At 43.3% G+C, this 18,107-nt stretch overlaps 1 protein-coding gene across 1 annotated transcript in view; it reads right to left on the bottom strand.

The window, feature by feature from the left end:
* Positions 1-2,823: 2,823 nt before the first annotated feature.
* The window catches only part of LOC114550971 (bone morphogenetic protein receptor type-2), a 32,069-nt gene continuing 16,785 nt past the window's right edge, over positions 2,824-18,107 (bottom strand). Inside the window, exons 4-13 of the mRNA XM_028572011.1 lie at positions 17,586-17,693; positions 17,303-17,394; positions 14,210-14,440; positions 12,349-12,463; positions 10,902-11,062; positions 10,558-10,705; positions 9,777-9,913; positions 8,584-8,756; positions 7,156-8,495; positions 2,824-4,710 (exon numbers count right to left, since the gene is read on the bottom strand). Coding sequence (XP_028427812.1) covers positions 4,457-4,710; positions 7,156-8,495; positions 8,584-8,756; positions 9,777-9,913; positions 10,558-10,705; positions 10,902-11,062; positions 12,349-12,463; positions 14,210-14,440; positions 17,303-17,394; positions 17,586-17,693 — 2,759 coding nt within the window. The 3' untranslated portion in view covers positions 2,824-4,456. The remainder of the gene's footprint in view (positions 4,711-7,155; positions 8,496-8,583; positions 8,757-9,776; positions 9,914-10,557; positions 10,706-10,901; positions 11,063-12,348; positions 12,464-14,209; positions 14,441-17,302; positions 17,395-17,585; positions 17,694-18,107) is intronic.

The raw sequence follows: 18,107 nt of genomic DNA, 5'->3' as shown, positions 1-18,107 counted from the left end.
GGACAGCCAACTTGCACAGAAAGTAATAAGCACGGGATGTAAATCTACTATTTTCTCCATTTATTAATCATAGTGTATAAAATATCAGAAAATGCCACAATCCCAAACTGATGCCTTCAAATAACTTGTTTTGTTCAACCGACAATCCAAAACCCAAAGATAGTCAATTTACTCTTATACTATTTAGAATAGAGAAAACTGAAAAGACTGCTACATATTCACATTTAAGAAGTCAGAAGCACTGATATTCTTGTCACGTTTTCTAACAAATGACTTAAAATAGTCTTCTAATTTTCTGTTGATTGACTATCAATTAATTGTTACAGGTCTAGTTTACACTTTGCACACTGTCTGCCTTAACTGACCTACAGTATCTGTGCATTTTGAACGGCTTGAATAGGTGTTTTCAGGTAATCTGTCTGATTAGACCTCTTCCCAGGACTGTGTGGGTGTGTATACTATAGACTGATTGGTTGACATCTCCCTGAGTCTCCTGTTAGCTTTGTTGCACCTGTTAGGGCCGGACAAATCACACCAATATCATTCTTATTGGTTGAGAAGATGTGTGACCTAATCCATTTAAATTCCATCTAAGCACCGGCCCACCTTCAACCTGAGCAGAGATCTAATCAGCCGCATAACTGAAATCACAACCACACAAAATAAAAAATATCCATTCATCTTGCAATTGCTCGGTTGTATAATCAAAAACTAGGCCTGAAGCAGAGATAATGCTTAAAATATACAACTGTGGGCCTACAAATCTCGACTACGCTTCCATTTGAATAAATACAATACATAAACTTATAAAAGATTGCTCCTTGTATATCAAATCTCCATGCAATCGCATGTACAGTGATATGTATGACAATTTTGTTTACTGGGAGAAACGCATGCAACCCCTCCCCACACACATCATCCCCATCATCAACACATACTCCATGCTATTATTATGACCTGAACCCCATATGACAGAAGAATAGTATCCAGGCTCATGAGGGTTACAATTAAATGTGTGTGTGTGTGTGAGAAGAAACATTACTCACCTGCAGAAAGGTGATCAAACTGCGCTGCATGCAAAGGGGCATTCAGGGGCTCTTCAGCACCTCAGCCCCTGTTGATATTTTGCTGCTACTCGAAGATGCTAAAGAGGAGGTGGGAACATACAGGGCAAAAGGACGACAGCGCAGGCTACAAGCGAGAAAAGCCCTCTTAGATATAAACAGGCAGACATGGAAAAGATACTAAAACGTCTCCGCGGGTATTAGTGGTGATACAGTGTAGTGTCAAAATGGGCGTTGCAGAGCTCGCTCCCTGCCTCCTCGTCGTCGTCGTGGTGGATGGATGTTTTTCTCTCCAGGCTGATGCGGCACGATGGCTGAAGCAGCTACCAAAAACGCTTTCTGGTCGACAAAAAAAATGAATATAAAAAGAGAAATGTGCGTAGTGCACCTGGCAGAGTTCGTGAGATGTCGGAAAACGACGGAAAAAATTACAGCGGGACAGAAAATACAGAAGGGATAGAAAAAGAAGGCGGTGATGCTGGGCTAGCCTCGGTTGACTGGAGAGGGACCAGTGGGAAGCACGGCGGGATAAGCACTAAAACTTCCGGTTGTTGTTTTCAAAGTAAAACCAAAATGTCCTTGACCAAGGCGCTGGGGAAATAACTGGAGTCGGTCCCCGGTGCGGCTGTCCTCTGCTCCGGAGGATACATTTATTTTCAATGTTTGTGAGTGCTGAGAAATGACAAAATAAATATTAATCATGTTTACGCTATCTTGAAGTCAGATCATGTGTTGCAATCTAGTTTTAATATACGCCATATTGCAATTTTGTGTTCATATGTTGTGTATTCTTTAATATATGTTTAATCAAATGACCACACAATCTGGGACCGGCGTAGCAACAGAACAACTGGAGATTGATAAAAAAAAGGAGGATTAGCAATTTATTTATTTTTGCATATGACTAAAGACTGTGGTAACGTTATACTGTTCGCCACATTTTAGAATACAAAAAAAAAACAATAGTCCATGGTAAACACACACTGCAACATGTTTATATAGGTTTGTTGCCATATAAAGTTGAGCTCCCTAAAATGTTGTGACATCTTGCACTTGCAAGTATACTTGACAAACATCATACTAAGGCCACAATTGGAAAAACCCTCCCAATTCATATTTGATTTTATTTTGAATGCAAGTCGGTCACTTTCCGGTCCTGTCGTGCTGTCCGGGCTACCTCTAGCTGACTTGACGCTGCCGAAGGAGAACTGTGACGTGCTGCTCGCGCTGATGATGCAGTTGCTAGGGCGCGTGGAGCAGACGGCGGAGAGGAGATGTGAGGTAAACAAGTGGAAGACAGGAAATGTCTCCCTCCTGTGTCCACTTTAGCAACTGATGGTATTTTGACAGGGCTGCACAAGTCTGTATTGAATCAGTTTCGGACTCCCTTGTCTGATATATGGTACGCAAATAATATTGTTACCAAAATGGTACCCAAAAAAGGTTTATTTGGGAACTATATTATTTTTTAGTCTTGCTCTTTCCTGGTAAAATTAAACTCCTACCTTTACATAGCCTACTTGTATCAATGGCCTACAAAGTATGAAAACATTAAAATGCACAGCTGAGAAAAATAGAATGGACAATACACAGCCAGTGATAGGTCTTAAGGAAAAGTGCAACATTTTGGGTAAACCTCAAATTATTTTCTTTTTAACTTCTTTATACAATCACTACTGATATTTTTCCATTTCCGTTACTTTCTAACGAAAAGGCCTGAAACCCAAACAAAACATGTCCTTAACAGATATAACCAACAATTGTTTCATACATTTATTGAGTTTATTTTCTTCCATATTGACTTGAAAATGTTTACAGAAACTGTACCGAGCAGATGCATAGCAATGGAATCAAAGGCCATGTCCATTGAATGCAGAACAGAATTCCATAAAAATGATGCAAATATCAATGCAATACACATACATATGTTTTTTTTTCATACAAATTACAGATTACAAAAACATAAATGAGATCTTTTCATATGCCCTGAAGCGGCACTGAAAATACAGAATGAGTACAATGAAATTTCAGCACGCCTGTACAGCGCTAGTCCCCAATAAATCTAATGCTTGCTGACGTAAAGAAACACAACACGTTCACACTCTCTCTCACACACACACACACACACACACACACACACACACACACACACACACACACACACAGAATCAGTCATTCCAACATCAAGGGATGAGACAACAAGAAGCAGAAATAATATCCAGCGTGCTTCAGAGGGGTTTGGTTTCTTTTGGACTAGGTTCTGATTTCCAACAGAGTTCAAAGAGCAGAATCTGGGCTTTCTAGTCTTTCGGTCACATACAGACAGCTAAACACACAGTCCACAGTGAGGTCAGGTGATAGTGATACAGTGATTGAGTCGGCCACTGTAACAGATCCCTCCACAGATTTGATTCTGGTGATTGTAGTGTTAAAAGACCCCAGAGTTTGAGCCATTTCCTGGTGTAATTGTGCAAGCAGAGGAGTTCCATTTTTTTTTTTTTTTTTCAGTCTGTTCGGATTGATTGTTAGTGTTTGTGCCCCCCTAAAAGTAGTCCAGAGAAGAAGGAAAGAGTAGGATTGTCATCCATTTTCTCCTCTTGAGTCAGGGGGTGATAGTGTACAGTGGATTGTTTACAAAACGATTGTGACAATTCATAAGTGCAACAGAGATTAACATATTAAAATAATGACAGGATTAAAACAATGATCAAAATAATGGAAGCGATAAAAACATCGAAAGCATCTAAAAGCTAAATCCTATTGCACAATTAAAAATTCGGATACAAAAAAAAATGGATACATAGTCGAAAAAAAAGACAACAATTGGTATTGCATACAAATCAAGGAAATAATTTTTATTTTTTTTTTAAAGTAGTTTGTTCCGTCTTTTAAGACCATCAATTCTTTTACAGTGCCTACTCCCGAACAATGCTTGATACAGCAAAGAACGAGAAAGAGAACGCTCAAAGGGTTGATTGTTTTTCAGCCTTTTTAAGTTTAGAGACCACTTCTTGTTGTGGTTGCAACAAACAGGATTTTCTAAACACTGATTTTAGTCGGTTCAAAGTGCACATACAAAGAAAGAAATCCACTCAAAACATTGCTATGCTCATGAGGATGTAACAAAGAAAAAACGACAAAGGGAGATTAATAAAACGCAGAAACAGAAGCGGATGAGAATGCTGCATAGCTGGATTCCATTTAAAGCAATGCCGTCATCAGAAAGACACAGGAGTGAGAAAGACCTAATTACTGTACACGATCAGACTCGACTAGTAGTTCACAAGAGCCTCCATAGCTTCCTCTTGCTGATTTGGAGCAGAGAGCTCAACAGACAGAAACCAAACGCTCTCTGGTGATTTTTTTTTTCAGTCTCGCCAGGGGGCCTGAGTTCACACGTGCGTGTCGCTGGACTCGCTGGCCATGCTTCCCCCCCGCAGGTAAATAGCCGAACTGGACTTGGGCCGGTTCTGACTGTGAGCTTGGCCGCGGGAGGACCCGTTGTTGTTGACCTCAGGCCCCCTGGTGTCTGTGGAAATGACCCATGTGCTGGGTCGCCACTTCTTCAGGGAATAAGGCGTTTTGACACGCTTCTTGATCTTGTCTCCTGTCCCCAAGGCTCCATCTGGCTGTACCAAGCCCTCCCCTGGAAAACACGAAGGAACACCCATCAGTACCTTGTTGCAAGTTTCTATACCGGTGTACGTGAAACATGTACACAACCAGTCTCCTGTAGGTGGCTGTGTACGTGTCCCTAAAAGAGGTCGCATAAGCATTACTATTTATTTAGTCTGGATCAACGTACAAAGGAATAGTACAACGTACAATTTCCAGGACAAGTGCCTGACATCCGGCGCGTCCGCTCTCTGTGTGTTGCCGTTCTCAAAACCCCTTTGCTACGGGAAACAAACTTTGAGCTAGCAAGCTGCACGCTGAAAATGTTAGTATAGTTTTGAGGAAAATTTGGATCGTGCAACAAGGCAGGCCTGCTTGGTTCTTTTGGGGAATGATTGTAAAGATTTACAAAGGATAATTTTATGGCATTTACCATCTCACTGGGACGTTTTGGGACCGATTGGTGGGATTGCTGTGGACGAAGTACACACGGCGATACACTGGTAAGAGCCAATGAGGTTTAACCATGTATCAGCTAATTTAAATAGCTCAGGTTACTGGTAACTTCATTTAATATTGTAGGTGGCGTTTTCTTTTGCGGGGTGGACTTGTTCCACCAAAACAAAACTTCCTGAGACTATTTTGCAGAGTTGCGTCCGGAGCTTTGCGCCGCCCAAGACGATTGTGATTGGTTTAAAGACATGCAAACAACCCACAGCATTTTTTTCTCCTATCCCATAATGTATGTGTGGAGGGGCCAGACCTTACTCCACAACACTGTGGAGAAAAAAAAATTGATTCGACTGAGACTGCGAATTGGTATCTCATAGAACAAATGAAGTCAAAGCTTCATGGGGGTGGCGCTGTAGGAGCAGGATTTTTAGATTTCCGCAGGGCATTTGACGCTGCAAATCATTAATGTCCTCCTGTTGACGCTTTAACGTTTACATTTTTCTGAAAATTGTACGAGATGGATAGAGTCCTATTTGACAATGTGAAGGCAATGGACAAGGATTGGAACAAAGCTCCGTAGCCTATAATGTTTATTCTCTGTTGCCATTATTTGATGCCATAACTCCTTTGTGGATTTGCCTGCCCAGGGACCGCTGATGAAATGTACAGTAGCTACTGAGCTAATTCTGGGACAGTCAGTCACTGTCCATTGTCCCTGTTAAATAAACAAATAAATATTATTGTAAAAAAGTGACATTACACAAAAAAAAAGAAAAGAAAATCTAAATCAAATTAAAGAAGCACATTTCCTGACTTAAAGCCCCTATTTCAGCTCCAAAAACACTTGATCCCCATTTTACCATAATGCGACTAATTCAATAGACCCTTCCTGTTTGGTAAATGTTCATTTCTTTTCAACTCCTTGCCCCAGGAAGTCATTATAAATCTGATATATGCATAAGAATGCAGAATATGTAGACAATGGGACAAGATTTGGGTATCCGAGACGTTTTGGTTTCCGTTTGTAGTCCGAGTTGTATTGACCAATCACATTCCAGCGGGCTTTGGTTGTATGCAGGTAAACCGAACGCTCTGGCAGAAATGCAATCTCGGAATCAATCGGCTATTGTCTGACCAGGATTCCGTTTTTTTATTATCTTTTCAAAAATGTCTCTGCATTCATATCAACTCCAACTCCATTCTTACGTCTCAAGTTGCTAATTGGACACTGCCCACAGAAGAAGTAGTCTTGGCCCGGATATCCACTGACTAGACCACCTGAGGACATCAATCTGACACTAGGACATCAGGGTTTATTTTCACACGCTGAGTAGTTGTCCGCATGACGAGCAAACTGATCTTTAAAATTGGTGTAGTGTTCCTTTTGAGCCTACATAGTTCATCATACTTGATCTACACAATAGTTAATAATAATGTGATTGGGCGCCCACATAACTCAGTTGGTAGAGCAGCGGCCGCGGGTTCGACTCCGACCTGCGGACCTTTGCTGCATGTCATTCCCCCTCTCTCTCCCCCCTTTCATGTCTTCATCTGTCCTCTCAAAAATAAAGGCCGAAAATGCCCAAAAAAAGAATCTTAAAAAAAAGAAAGAAAAGAATAATAATGTAATTCAGCTATAGAGTGTTGAAAGTATTAGTCAATTGGGTTAGTCAGTCAACAACAAAATAATCAACTATTTTAGTAATTGACCAAATCATTTAAAGTAATTTATACAATAAAAATGCCAAACGTTTGTATGGTTTCTCCAATGTGAGGATTTGCATGTTATAGAATTACTTTAAAGAATAATTATTATAATAATAATTTTTGTCTTTGTCAACAAATCCCATGTGCGCTTTCAAACCAACAATGACTATCTATTAAGACGTATTGTGTCTATCAAAGCCCGATACTTCTTAAATCTCTGAGCCACAGAGCTCCGTTGTTGTTCACAAACATCAATGAGCCGCACAGTTGCACTGGCCAAGACAATCTGGTGTGAGGTGTTGGTGTAGAAGATCACCTAGTGAGGCCAGGTCCTGCGTTGTGAAGGACAGGTCCAGGGAGTTGGGTCTCTCAGGCCTGCGGGCTCTGGGCTGCCTGAGCAGGGCCTCCCCTCTCATGGTGACCGGAGCTTCCCCCTGGGGCACAGCGGTAGCGGATCCCGACCCCGAGCTTTCTCCTGGGGGCCCAGTGGTTTCCCTGCTTCCTCCCTCCCCGCTCCCCTCCTCCTCTCCTCCATCACTCTCTCCTCCGCTCTCCCCGTCCCCCTGGCCGTGGCCGGTGTTGCTGTTGTTGTTGTTCGTGTTGGGTCGGGCTGAGCGGAGAGCCGCGACACTCGCGGACGCGTCTCTCGCGTCGGGATGCTCTCGCTCGCGGCTCAGGAGCGGCTCGTGTTCGTCAGGGCTGGCTGTGATGACGCCGAGGCTCAGACGGCCGTCGTCTGATCTCAGGGCTCCGGATCCATTCTGAGTTATGCTGGATCCTCCAAAACCTGTGGCTCCACCTGTGGCCAGGGACGAGATCCCGGCGCTGGCGTGACCGTTAACAGCGCCATTAATGCTACCATTGGTGTGCGTGTCTCGCAGACCGGGTGCGTTGTTTGAGCCTGTGCCCCGATGAGCCTCTACAGCGGTGTTTGTGCCCGTTACCGCACCAATGTTCATCTTTGTTCCCTCCACCTGCCGCAGGTTGGACTTCCCCGAGCGTCCAAACTTGAACCTGAGTGAAGACGATGAGGACTCCTTCTTGGCGGGCTTGGTGCGCAGGGGTAGACTGGACGGCCTCTTGGGCAAATTCTGCTGCTTGGGCAGGGGGAAGATGGTGCTGGGCAGGGGGGCGGCAGGGTCTGACGTGCCTGCGGCCTCACTGGCCATCTTTATGAGGGGGTAAAGGAGGCTGGAGCTGCCAGGGCTCAGCGGATCTGGAGAGCAGAACTGCTTCTGCGAGTGCTCCATCAGGTTCTCGTCCGAGCTCTCCTTCAGGTTCTTGTCCACTTCTTTTGGGTCAAGCTTGGTGGTTTCCAGGTCTTCCTGGGTCAGGTGAAGGCAGACGGGGACAGTGGCGGTCCCTGCAGGTCCCTCAGAGTCCGAAATGATAGTGGTGGTTGTAGTGGAGGCGGAGGGGCTGCCTCTCAGGCCCATGCTGGTGCTGCTGCCCTCTGGGCTGGGCAGGCGAGCGTTGGCTTGCTGCTGGCGCTCCTGGTTGATGGAATTCCGGTTTCTCTCTCCGGTCCCAGCCCCAGCTCGACCACTCACAGAGCCAGTGGCGTCCGCCTGCGTGTTCTTGGCGACGCCCTCGTGCTCTTCAATGTAAGTGGAGGGGTGGTCTGTGTACGGGCCAGACTTTGGCGTCATACGATTTCTGGGAGAGAACATTAAGAGGTAAACGTTAAAGAAAACTTTTGAAACAGGGACAACAATGATATAGGTAGTTCTGTGTTCATGCCGACCTCTCATTGTGCAGCGTGGTGGACATGGGGTTGAGTGTAGGGCTGACAGACTTAGAGCGGTCCCATATGAGGAGCAGTTCTGCCAGTCGTTCCTCGGCACACTGCGCTGTGAGTCGGGCCTCAGCATCCTGGTCCCAACAGTCCTCCATCGTCTCTTTCAAAGAGCGAACCGCCTGGAGGAGACACGGTTTTAATATTTAACAATATGAGCAAAATAAACACTGATCGCTATAGAAACATTTCCTGGAAGAAGGGATCACTTTAGCAAGGGATCTCTTCACAGCCAGTATAAACAGGAGGCAGAATTACAGCAACAAATACCTGTTTTATTGTCACTATGTGCATGTCAGTATTGTTTTAAGACAGACGAGAGAAAGAATGATGCAACAAAGGTCCCCGGCAGGACTAGAACCAGGGATGTTGTTGTTAATAGATGGGGTCTTAAGCCCTATGCCACAGGCGTGCCCATAATACCAGGGGCTTTTAAGCTCAGGGGAATCTTTAAATGACAGGTTCACATTTTTTCAGGTCTATGAATACAGTTATTGGTCGCTGTAATTGTTCCTCCTTTCCATACCGGGTGCAAAAAGATCCCTTTATTGGGTCATTTCAATGAAAGTAATCGGGGAACTCACAGCAGTCATTCTGTGTGAAACATGCATTCCTAAATTCAGCCCAAACTAGTGCAAGTCTTTAGCAGTGTGGTAGTTAAATTAAGAGGGCATTTTCGAAAGTTAGTCATTTTTGTGCCAATTTCCTCTTTGTGTTGCTGTCTCTGCACTGCAGTTCAGTAAGTAATCACACTTCCAGGAAACACAGATGGGGAATTTCAAACTAAAAAGACTAACTTTGGAGGATTAAACACTATTAAACACTATTTCCCAGCTTTATTCTGGGATTCTTGTTGGAAATTAGCTCCATATACAGAAGATAGACAGATACCTTCATCAATCTCCAGAAGGGATTAGGTTAACAAGAATATCTATATGTGAAATTATTTTTCTGAACATGCCAGAATTTGAATCTGGCCAGTGACCTTGATTGCAAGTTGTACCTCTCTTTTGCTCCCTGTGTTTCCTGTCTGTACTATCACCATCTAATAAAGGCAAAATACCCCAAAACAATCATCTTAAAAAAAAAAAAAAAAAAAAAAAAAACTGCTGACAGTGTATTATTATTCAAGTCCAACGTACCAAACTGTTCTCTTTCCAGGCCTCGGGGAATTTGGGCCGTTGCTTCTCCCTGGATACCAGGACCTGCATGTCCTCAAACGTCGGGTGGTTCCCTGCCTCCGCCTGAAAGGCCATCTGGTACTCTGGCACAGACTCTCCTAGAGGTAGGACAAGGAAGGGGAAGGATGAGTCTTATGCCAAAAACACACAGGACGCGGAAGTGCTGTGAAGCGGAGCTATTTTCATTTCGGCAGCCATGTTCTCCACTCGGTCTGGCCACACCAGCTGCAATCAGGAGTGGAGCGGCATCTCCTCCATTTCTTCCACGAGCTGCAAGCGAACGTGTCTAGCCAGGTAGGTAATCACATACAGGAAGGCCCCAGCACAGCCAAATACTTTACAAAATAAAACACGCAGGTTTATGGTGATTGTGGAGAGGAGAAGGATCGCTTTGTAACCGCCGTGGAGAAATCAATGTCAGCTATGAACAGCCAGGCACGCGATCGGGCATGAATCTACGCTTAAGGCCGGTGTGTTTTTGGCGTTAGATATTCATTAAACCCAGCATCTTCGCAATTTATGACGAAATGTCAGGGTCTGCTTCCCACTATGATAAATGTGTATTTAATGGCTTTCTGCTGCATGTAGCGTGGGAGGAGCTCATTCTTGTGAGGTTTGTGATAATGGCAGTAAAAAAAAAATAAAAAAAGATACTACACGCATTCATGTGTTAGGTGACATGAAACTCATCTGATCCATACAACTCAAAACAGACTTTGCACAGTGCTTTTGTCTGTCTCACCAGGGAAAAGGTCAGTACATCTCATGAAGGTCTCCCAGTAGATCAGGCCCAGGGCGTACATATCCACCTGCTTCAGCGCCGACTCGCAGTCCCTCAGGTTCACCGCCCCCTCCAGGACCTCTGGAGCCATGTAGCGGATCGTCCCCACCTGGTAGACGGAGCAGGAATAAAAAGGGGGGGGTGATTTAGGAGGGGTGAGTCATGAGGAAATGTTGGTGATGAAAAATGAGGTGTGAGATGAAAACAAAAAACAAAACAAGTAAGACAAGGTGAGAAATGATGTGCTAATGTTTTTCCTGCAATTATCTTCTATTGCGCTGAATTCAAAGCTCCTGAACACTCACCTCACTTATAGCAGCGTTTTCCTCCTCCCCGTGACGCGCCTGCCTGTTTCCTGTCAGCTTCATAGACAGGCCGAAATCGATGATGACACACGAGCCGTCAGCCTTGACGAGAACATTTCTGCTGTTCAGGTCCCTGTGGGAAACCGCTGGCTTGTACAAGTCTTGATGGATGAGAAAGGAGAAGTGGAAAAAATGAATGGCAAAATAGAGGATGAGGAGAAGACACAAAAACAAAAAGGACTGAGCTAATTTATCTTTCATTAAACATGTAAAGCTGTACAGCACTCCCACATTTTTTGCTTCGAAAATACAATGTACTCGGGCAGTTTTTGTCATATTTGCAAATGAATGATCATCCAGAAAATCCCTTCACATAGCTTTCTATTCCCCTCATTACTCATTGTTCACCAAAGCGAGATGCACTGTCAACAGACAGCTAAACCCTCTAATCTAATCTACAACAATGGGATTAAGACCATATCACAGAGTAGCCTCTGCCTGCAGTATTTTACCGTCCAGCAGAGGGTGCAGTGAGGCACACTGCGGCTGGAAGTTGTGGCAGCCACAACAGTTATCTGCTGCCTTCTATTGATGTGCAGGAGTGGGGGAGGATGACGACTGTACCAAAGCCTGAGAGATTCTGCTGTTAGCAGCTACACACAAACACCAGCCCTCTTTCTCTCTCTTCTGTCACTTCTCCGCTCTGCCGATCACTTTAGTTTCGCAGAGGGAAAGAACGAAGGGAGATGGACACTCCCGCTTGTATTTCTCACATGCTTGCACAAATAGAATAACTTCTATTCATTTACTTCAGACACTACTGCAAGTGCACTTTCTTCCCCCCTCACTTCTAAGCCTGTTTGATGTTTATCTGTGCTGATGAAGAGAAAAGAGGAAGGCCAAGTGCAACCACTGACACTTTGGTGACATGAAAAAAAAGAGTCCAGGCTTAGTTTAGTTGTCACTTTTGCCTTCCTAAGAATGATTTCATTGAGCCACAGGGATATTCACATGTCATCTGAATCCCTATCTTGCGTCCGCCTTCCTTCCCCCTACTTTGTCCCTCTCTCCATTTTTTTTACACTGTCTGAGGATAGCTTGAGGCCTGTCTATAAATACCCTTGGCTGGGCGTGCACGCAGTGTGTACGTGTTTGTCAAAATGCAGGGATGCAAAGTGCTCCAAGCTAAACAGACCCACGTGGAGCTGCAGTGTGCATGTTGTAAGAAGGCTCAAGTGCCGGGCAGTTAGACAAGCTCGAGAGTCTCTCTCAGTCACACAGACACACACACAAATCTAAACTAACAGGGCACAACATTTTTCAGTAACAGATGGAAGCAGCAGCCTTGAAACTTGAGCCTGAGTAAACTGTGAGCAGTTATGTAATTAACCGTGAGTGTGTGTGTGTGTGTGTGTGTGTGTGTGTGTTCGTGCATCCTCCAGTTCACCTCCTTTGTAGAGCTCAGTGTGTAGGTACGCCAGGCCCCGGGTGACAGAGTGTGCGAGCCGGCAGCTGCTGACCCAATCGTTGGTCTGGATGCCCAGGTAGCGACTCAGAGAGCCCTGACGAGGACATGAGGAAAGGGGACAGGGAAGGAAAGAAAGTGCAGGGAGTGAGGGGGCAAAGGAGGGATAAAAACAGACAGAAATAAAGATGGACGAGGAATGTAAACAAAGGAGATTAGACAAAGATAGGGGAGAGGTGGAGAGAGAATACAGAGAAAATCAACAACCAGCATCACTTTACATGATCTGACAGATAACGGGGAAAAACTAAATCTAAAAAAAAAGAAAACCCAATTATGGCTAAGGCTCACCCAGCATAATATGTCTGCCCATGCTACTGTGTTCAGTACCCCATCTCACACATATTCACTTGAATCAACCAAATCCCAAGAAGGGCAAGACAGACAACTTGCAAAAAGATTATCTTCACATATATAATCTTGAGCTTTAAAAAAAAGGCAGGCCTTTAAGCTTAGACCTCCCTGTGGAGTTTCACAATAAAACTGACATATATAATAATATATATAGTAATATGTCATCACCACCAAAAAAAGGCCTTGCAGTTTTCTTGAGATTTTTGCAGGAGGAAAGAAATGTGCAATTCTGGTTTATTTAGTGGCAAGATGATATTGTCTTATGAGGAATTAAGACTCCATAAAAATGTTTACCAGAAATTATATCGGATATTATTAGTTTCCTTCCTTAATTATCTCTGTCAGCCTTGACAATCTATTATTGGCCAGGCTCTGACACACAAACACACGCACACATAGACTTCATCTTTTCTCTCAAAATCAATCGCAAGGCAATTCGCAAAGTAAATTACATTAAATCCGTTTGTTTTAAATAAATTATATTATCATTTACTTTAATGCATTTTATTTCTCAGTTTCCTGTCCTGGCTTGCACTGCGTTTCCATGACAACATGTATTAGCGTAATGATTACGATGCACAATAGGCTCCTTTCATAGGCTGACTTGTAATTATGATGCTTGGACAGTAAACATATTCAGTTCAAAAGGTAGCTCCGCATTCATATTCAAGATTTCCCGGAGGCAGTCTTCAGCAGTCAGTGTCAAAGTTTTCTATTGTTATACCAGCTGCATGTTCACATGTCTGCAGGAAAAGCGGAGATGGGTGAAATGATGCTTTGAATTTGCAATGACTCTACCCTGTCCATCCCTCAGAAGCCACACTGAAGTTCTTCCTACGCGCAGGCCTGCAAACTCATGTGAGGTTTTGCTGCTACCATTGTAAATTAAATTAGGGTGTTGTTGGTCCAATGACGTCACCTTTGGGCTCCGGGAGAGGAAGGCATTTTCACTATTATCTAAAATGTTCTAGACTACACAATTAATTAAAAAAAAAAAAAAACTAATGGTTAGAAAAACGTATTAGGGCTGCAACTGTCTGTTGTCCTGTACCAAATGGGGAAGTGCTTGATGTTACCCATTTCCTTCCTTGACCCCTTCTTTCCTCTCTGCAGCACTTCCAAATTGAATGACTGGCAGTGAAACTCCAGTCACGTAACAACGCCCACAACACGCATTGTGCATGCATTAATGGAACAAGGAGCAGCAGCCACAGTGAGCTGTTAGATAAAGAGCTCCATGTCTAGCTCCTCAGCAAGGTAACAAACTAATTTTACCATGTCCTACTGTTATGTCGGGACATGCTGTGGTGTGCATATCGTGGCTGCCCATGGCATAATGGAAAAAAAAAATCAATTATTGACCCACTTCTTTTATTAAAACAATGTCAGTTTGTGTGGCACGCACACCTCCCCCCCACCCACTACTCACATGTGGGTAGTAGTCCATGACCAGCAGGTACTCGGTGCGTCCCTCTGGGCCTGTCCGCTCGTCGGCAGCAACAAACCGGGCGATATTGTCATGCTCCAGCAGAGGTAGCCGGTAGATGGAGCATTCATTGAGGAAGTTCTGGCGGTTGGTTGCAGAGAACACCTTCACAGCCACAGGCCGCTCATCCAGAGAGCCACAGTAGACCGTGCCATATCTACCACGCCCAATCAGCTGAAAGAGGTAATGGTGGTGGCATGGAATGAATAAATAAATAAATAAATAAATAAATATATTTTTTGTTGTTGTTGTAATTCTAGACCTTAAGCTCTCACTTGTCAAACACGAAACACAAAAACAGTGTGAATAAAATGATAATTTTGTTTGTGCTGCTTGCAGGAAGAGGGCTTGAGAACTACAAAGAGCCAGAAACAGAAACGTATGAAGAGAGCTACACAAATAGAGACAGCCAGGCAGGCAGAAGGGAGATAGGTAATAAACTAAATTACAGGCGAACTGCAGGGTTGAACAGTTAAAATGGCCTCAAGTCAGTTCCAAATCATTCAATTAGTGTCCTGAATAAGCCAGAGCACAGCATGCCATTAAGTTCTAAACATTCGGCTTCAAAAGGTAATCCGCATGGGACTTAGAAATTAATTCAGGAGTGCATCTATTCCTGTGGGATTTCCACCTCCACGTCTGGCTATAAAATATACTATAAAAGCAGTGGACTCTGTTTTGTCTTTGAGTAAAACTCCCTGGCTCCCCCCCTCCACCCCCACAAGAATGAGTTTGATGTGAAAGAACTTGCATTTGATAAGGCACAAGGACAGTGTTCTGAATTCAACTCCTGCCTGAAAAGATATTGCTCTCTGACTCTGGTCTGAAATGCACTGAATAGATGTTAAAAAGAGAAAAAAACTGCTTCTCTGTAGTTGGATCATAACGTTCAGTACTGATCGGCTGGCTGTTTTTCGGTCTTAATTAATTTCTGAGACAGCTAACATTTCACATTAGAAGACATACCACTCTATTAGCATTATAGCCAATTTACTAGAAACCATACGGTTATTATTACTGTGGACCTTTTTCTAAAGCAGTTTTTGATTTATATCGGGGTTTTTACTGCCTTCCAGTCAGTTTTAAGAATGATAACCAACTTGCAGAGACTTGAAATCTGCACCAGATAACTCGGCGCTTGGTTCTGGGTTTGTCGGTAATGTTACCATTGTGTGGTGAAGCAGCTGAAAGCATGTATTGTCTGGTTCCATGTAGAAAATAAAATACACAAAGACACCAGCACATCAGCAAAACAACATCAGGAAAACTGTTTTCAGTATTACATAAATCATATCAAACACTTGTCTCTGACTCCGACCCAAAGTAAACACTGAAGCTAGCTATTGTACATAACTGCATAGGAATCTTCTCCCGGGGCATTTTACTGGCTAACCAAGCTAGCAGCCTATTCATTTGCACTCGCTGTTTGTTTACCTGCATGTGGCTGTGGGTCACTGTCGGTTTAAGGCACCTGTCGACAGTGCAACAACCATCGTGTCGTTTTACTGCATGTCACGCTGTGGAGATGGATCTAATTGTCCGGAATCTCTAAAACGGAGGTGGTGAGTGTGTAGCTATTACAACTCAAATAGGGTTGAAAAATCTCAGATTTTTCCTTTCAGCTTTCATCTGACAATAAGCTTGTGAGCAGCACCAAAACAGCCTTGTATTGCTTTGAAAACTTGTCTTTCAGTTGGAGAAATTATTGAGCTTGTAAATGACGGTTAGAAAAGAAATGACAAACTGACAGATAGTGAGATTTATAGAAAAGTAAAAGTGTACTTTCAAAGTAACTGTTGCCATCATGCTGTATCCTGTGGCAGGATTTTATCATATCAGTGGGATCATTTGTTTCTCCTGCAGGCCTTTTAATCCCTTATAAATTAGAATAAAAAATACAAATAAAAACATCTGACCTATGCATTTGAAGACAGGAAAAATGAAAGGCAGATGATGAGGTAGTGAATTGAAGCCAGTCATTGTGACTGAATTTCATCCAGACTTTATTGACTTCCTATCACAATATGAGTTCGCCCACTTCCATATCAGGTTTTCCAGATCCTGTGTCAGTGTAAGCAAAAATCCTATTTTTGTGCGCCCTGACCTGTCACTTAATGCGTCCTGCCGTGATCGGATGAAAAAGGTCACATTGAAACGACAAATGTAACCGTAAACCTTGATGTATTTTTTGCCTCGATGCCTTTGGGTTCTCCTTTCTCTTTCAAACTCTTGTTTTCCTCCCTCCTTCACATACACACTCCCGGTTTGTAGAAATGCTGGAGAGAGTGAGAACACTACACGCCTGACCAAATAATACAAGCCATGCTGTCGCGTAGGGCTCAACAATATGGCAAGTTGGTTTTTTGTTAATACTCCTTATCTTCTGTATTATTCACTATACATGCGCAATTAATCATTCTATAGTATGACCAACACAACATTGGATACAGTCAGCATATACACTGCTCTTTCATAAGCAGTAGGCCAGGCACACGCGTTATGATGAAGTGAGAGGAATTGATGCATGAATTGATATAACTAACATATCTTTATTTAGCTATTAACAGCTAAACCATTATAAATTGTGACCTCAAGCCTGGTAAACACGTAATATAATTATCATGACTTAACTTCGTAATACAAACTGAAAAATGAAGAACAAAAGCACAGCAGAACAGGCCCAGGGCCTCATTTATAACCACCGCGCACGCACAGAAAACGGGTTTGAAATGTGTTTACGTCACTTTCTAAGCATAAATTGGGATTTATAAAATAAAAAACATCTGACCTATGCATATGAATATTTTGAAGACAGGGAAAAAATGGAATGCAGATGGTGAGGTGGTGAATTGAAGCCAGTTTGCAGAATGTATACGCGAGAGGAATTATTATATGTATAAAGATGCCTCTCACATTTTATGTCCGCTAAACTAAATATTTTGGCTGGGCCAGAAAATTATAATCACAAGTTGGAGCCCATCTAGGCACAAAGAGAGAAGTAGAAAAGTGAAGAGAGGATACACTGTGGGCACTGACCTCCAGCAGTTTGAGATTGTCGAGGTCCAAAGAGCTCTCAGAGCCAGCTGCCTCCATCATATTCAGGTTATGAAGGCCTTGCTTACCATCGCCTGTTAAAACACACACACACACACACACAAAAACAATGTTCAGAACATTTCAAACAAATATGCATTTAAACAAGAGATCAGCTCTGATTTCATTCATTACATTAATTTCAATTCTACCACAAACATTTGAACAGCCTTGAATAATGAATGTTGTCTGCTCTTCCTCACAGCGTGGCACCATGGTAACTCACCGTGCATCATGCGGTAACCAAAGAAGGCTGCTACAGCAACCACGGCCAGCACGGAGACTGTTGCCAGGGCAATAATTACGGTCTCTTCATGGCGCAGTGTGCGAGGGTCTACAAAAAACAAACAAAAAAAACACATCAATTACAAAAAGTAAAAATGACTTTAACCTTTATGTGGGAAGAGCACATGGGGAACCATCACCTCTGGTTATGTGAGCAGGAAGTCAGAGGAAGGCCATGTAACACATGATATTTATACACCGAGTTACCAGTTTATTAGGTAAATGTAAATGGACTGTTCTTATATAGCGCTTTTCTAGTCTCAACGACTACTCAGAGCGCTTTAACATTGTACAGGAACCATTCACCATTCACACACATTCATAGACTGTGGCCGAGGCTGCCGTACAAGGTGCCACCTGCTCATCAGATACTCATTCACATACATTTACACTCCGATGCGCAGCATCGGGGGCAACTCGGGGTTCAGTGTCTTGCCCAAGGACACTTTGACATGGGACTGCA

This window comes from Perca flavescens, chromosome 24, assembly GCF_004354835.1.
Source record: "Perca flavescens isolate YP-PL-M2 chromosome 24, PFLA_1.0, whole genome shotgun sequence".
NCBI classification, from domain to species: domain Eukaryota; kingdom Metazoa; phylum Chordata; class Actinopteri; order Perciformes; family Percidae; genus Perca; species Perca flavescens.
This window is presented reverse-complemented; position numbering and strand designations above follow the sequence as displayed.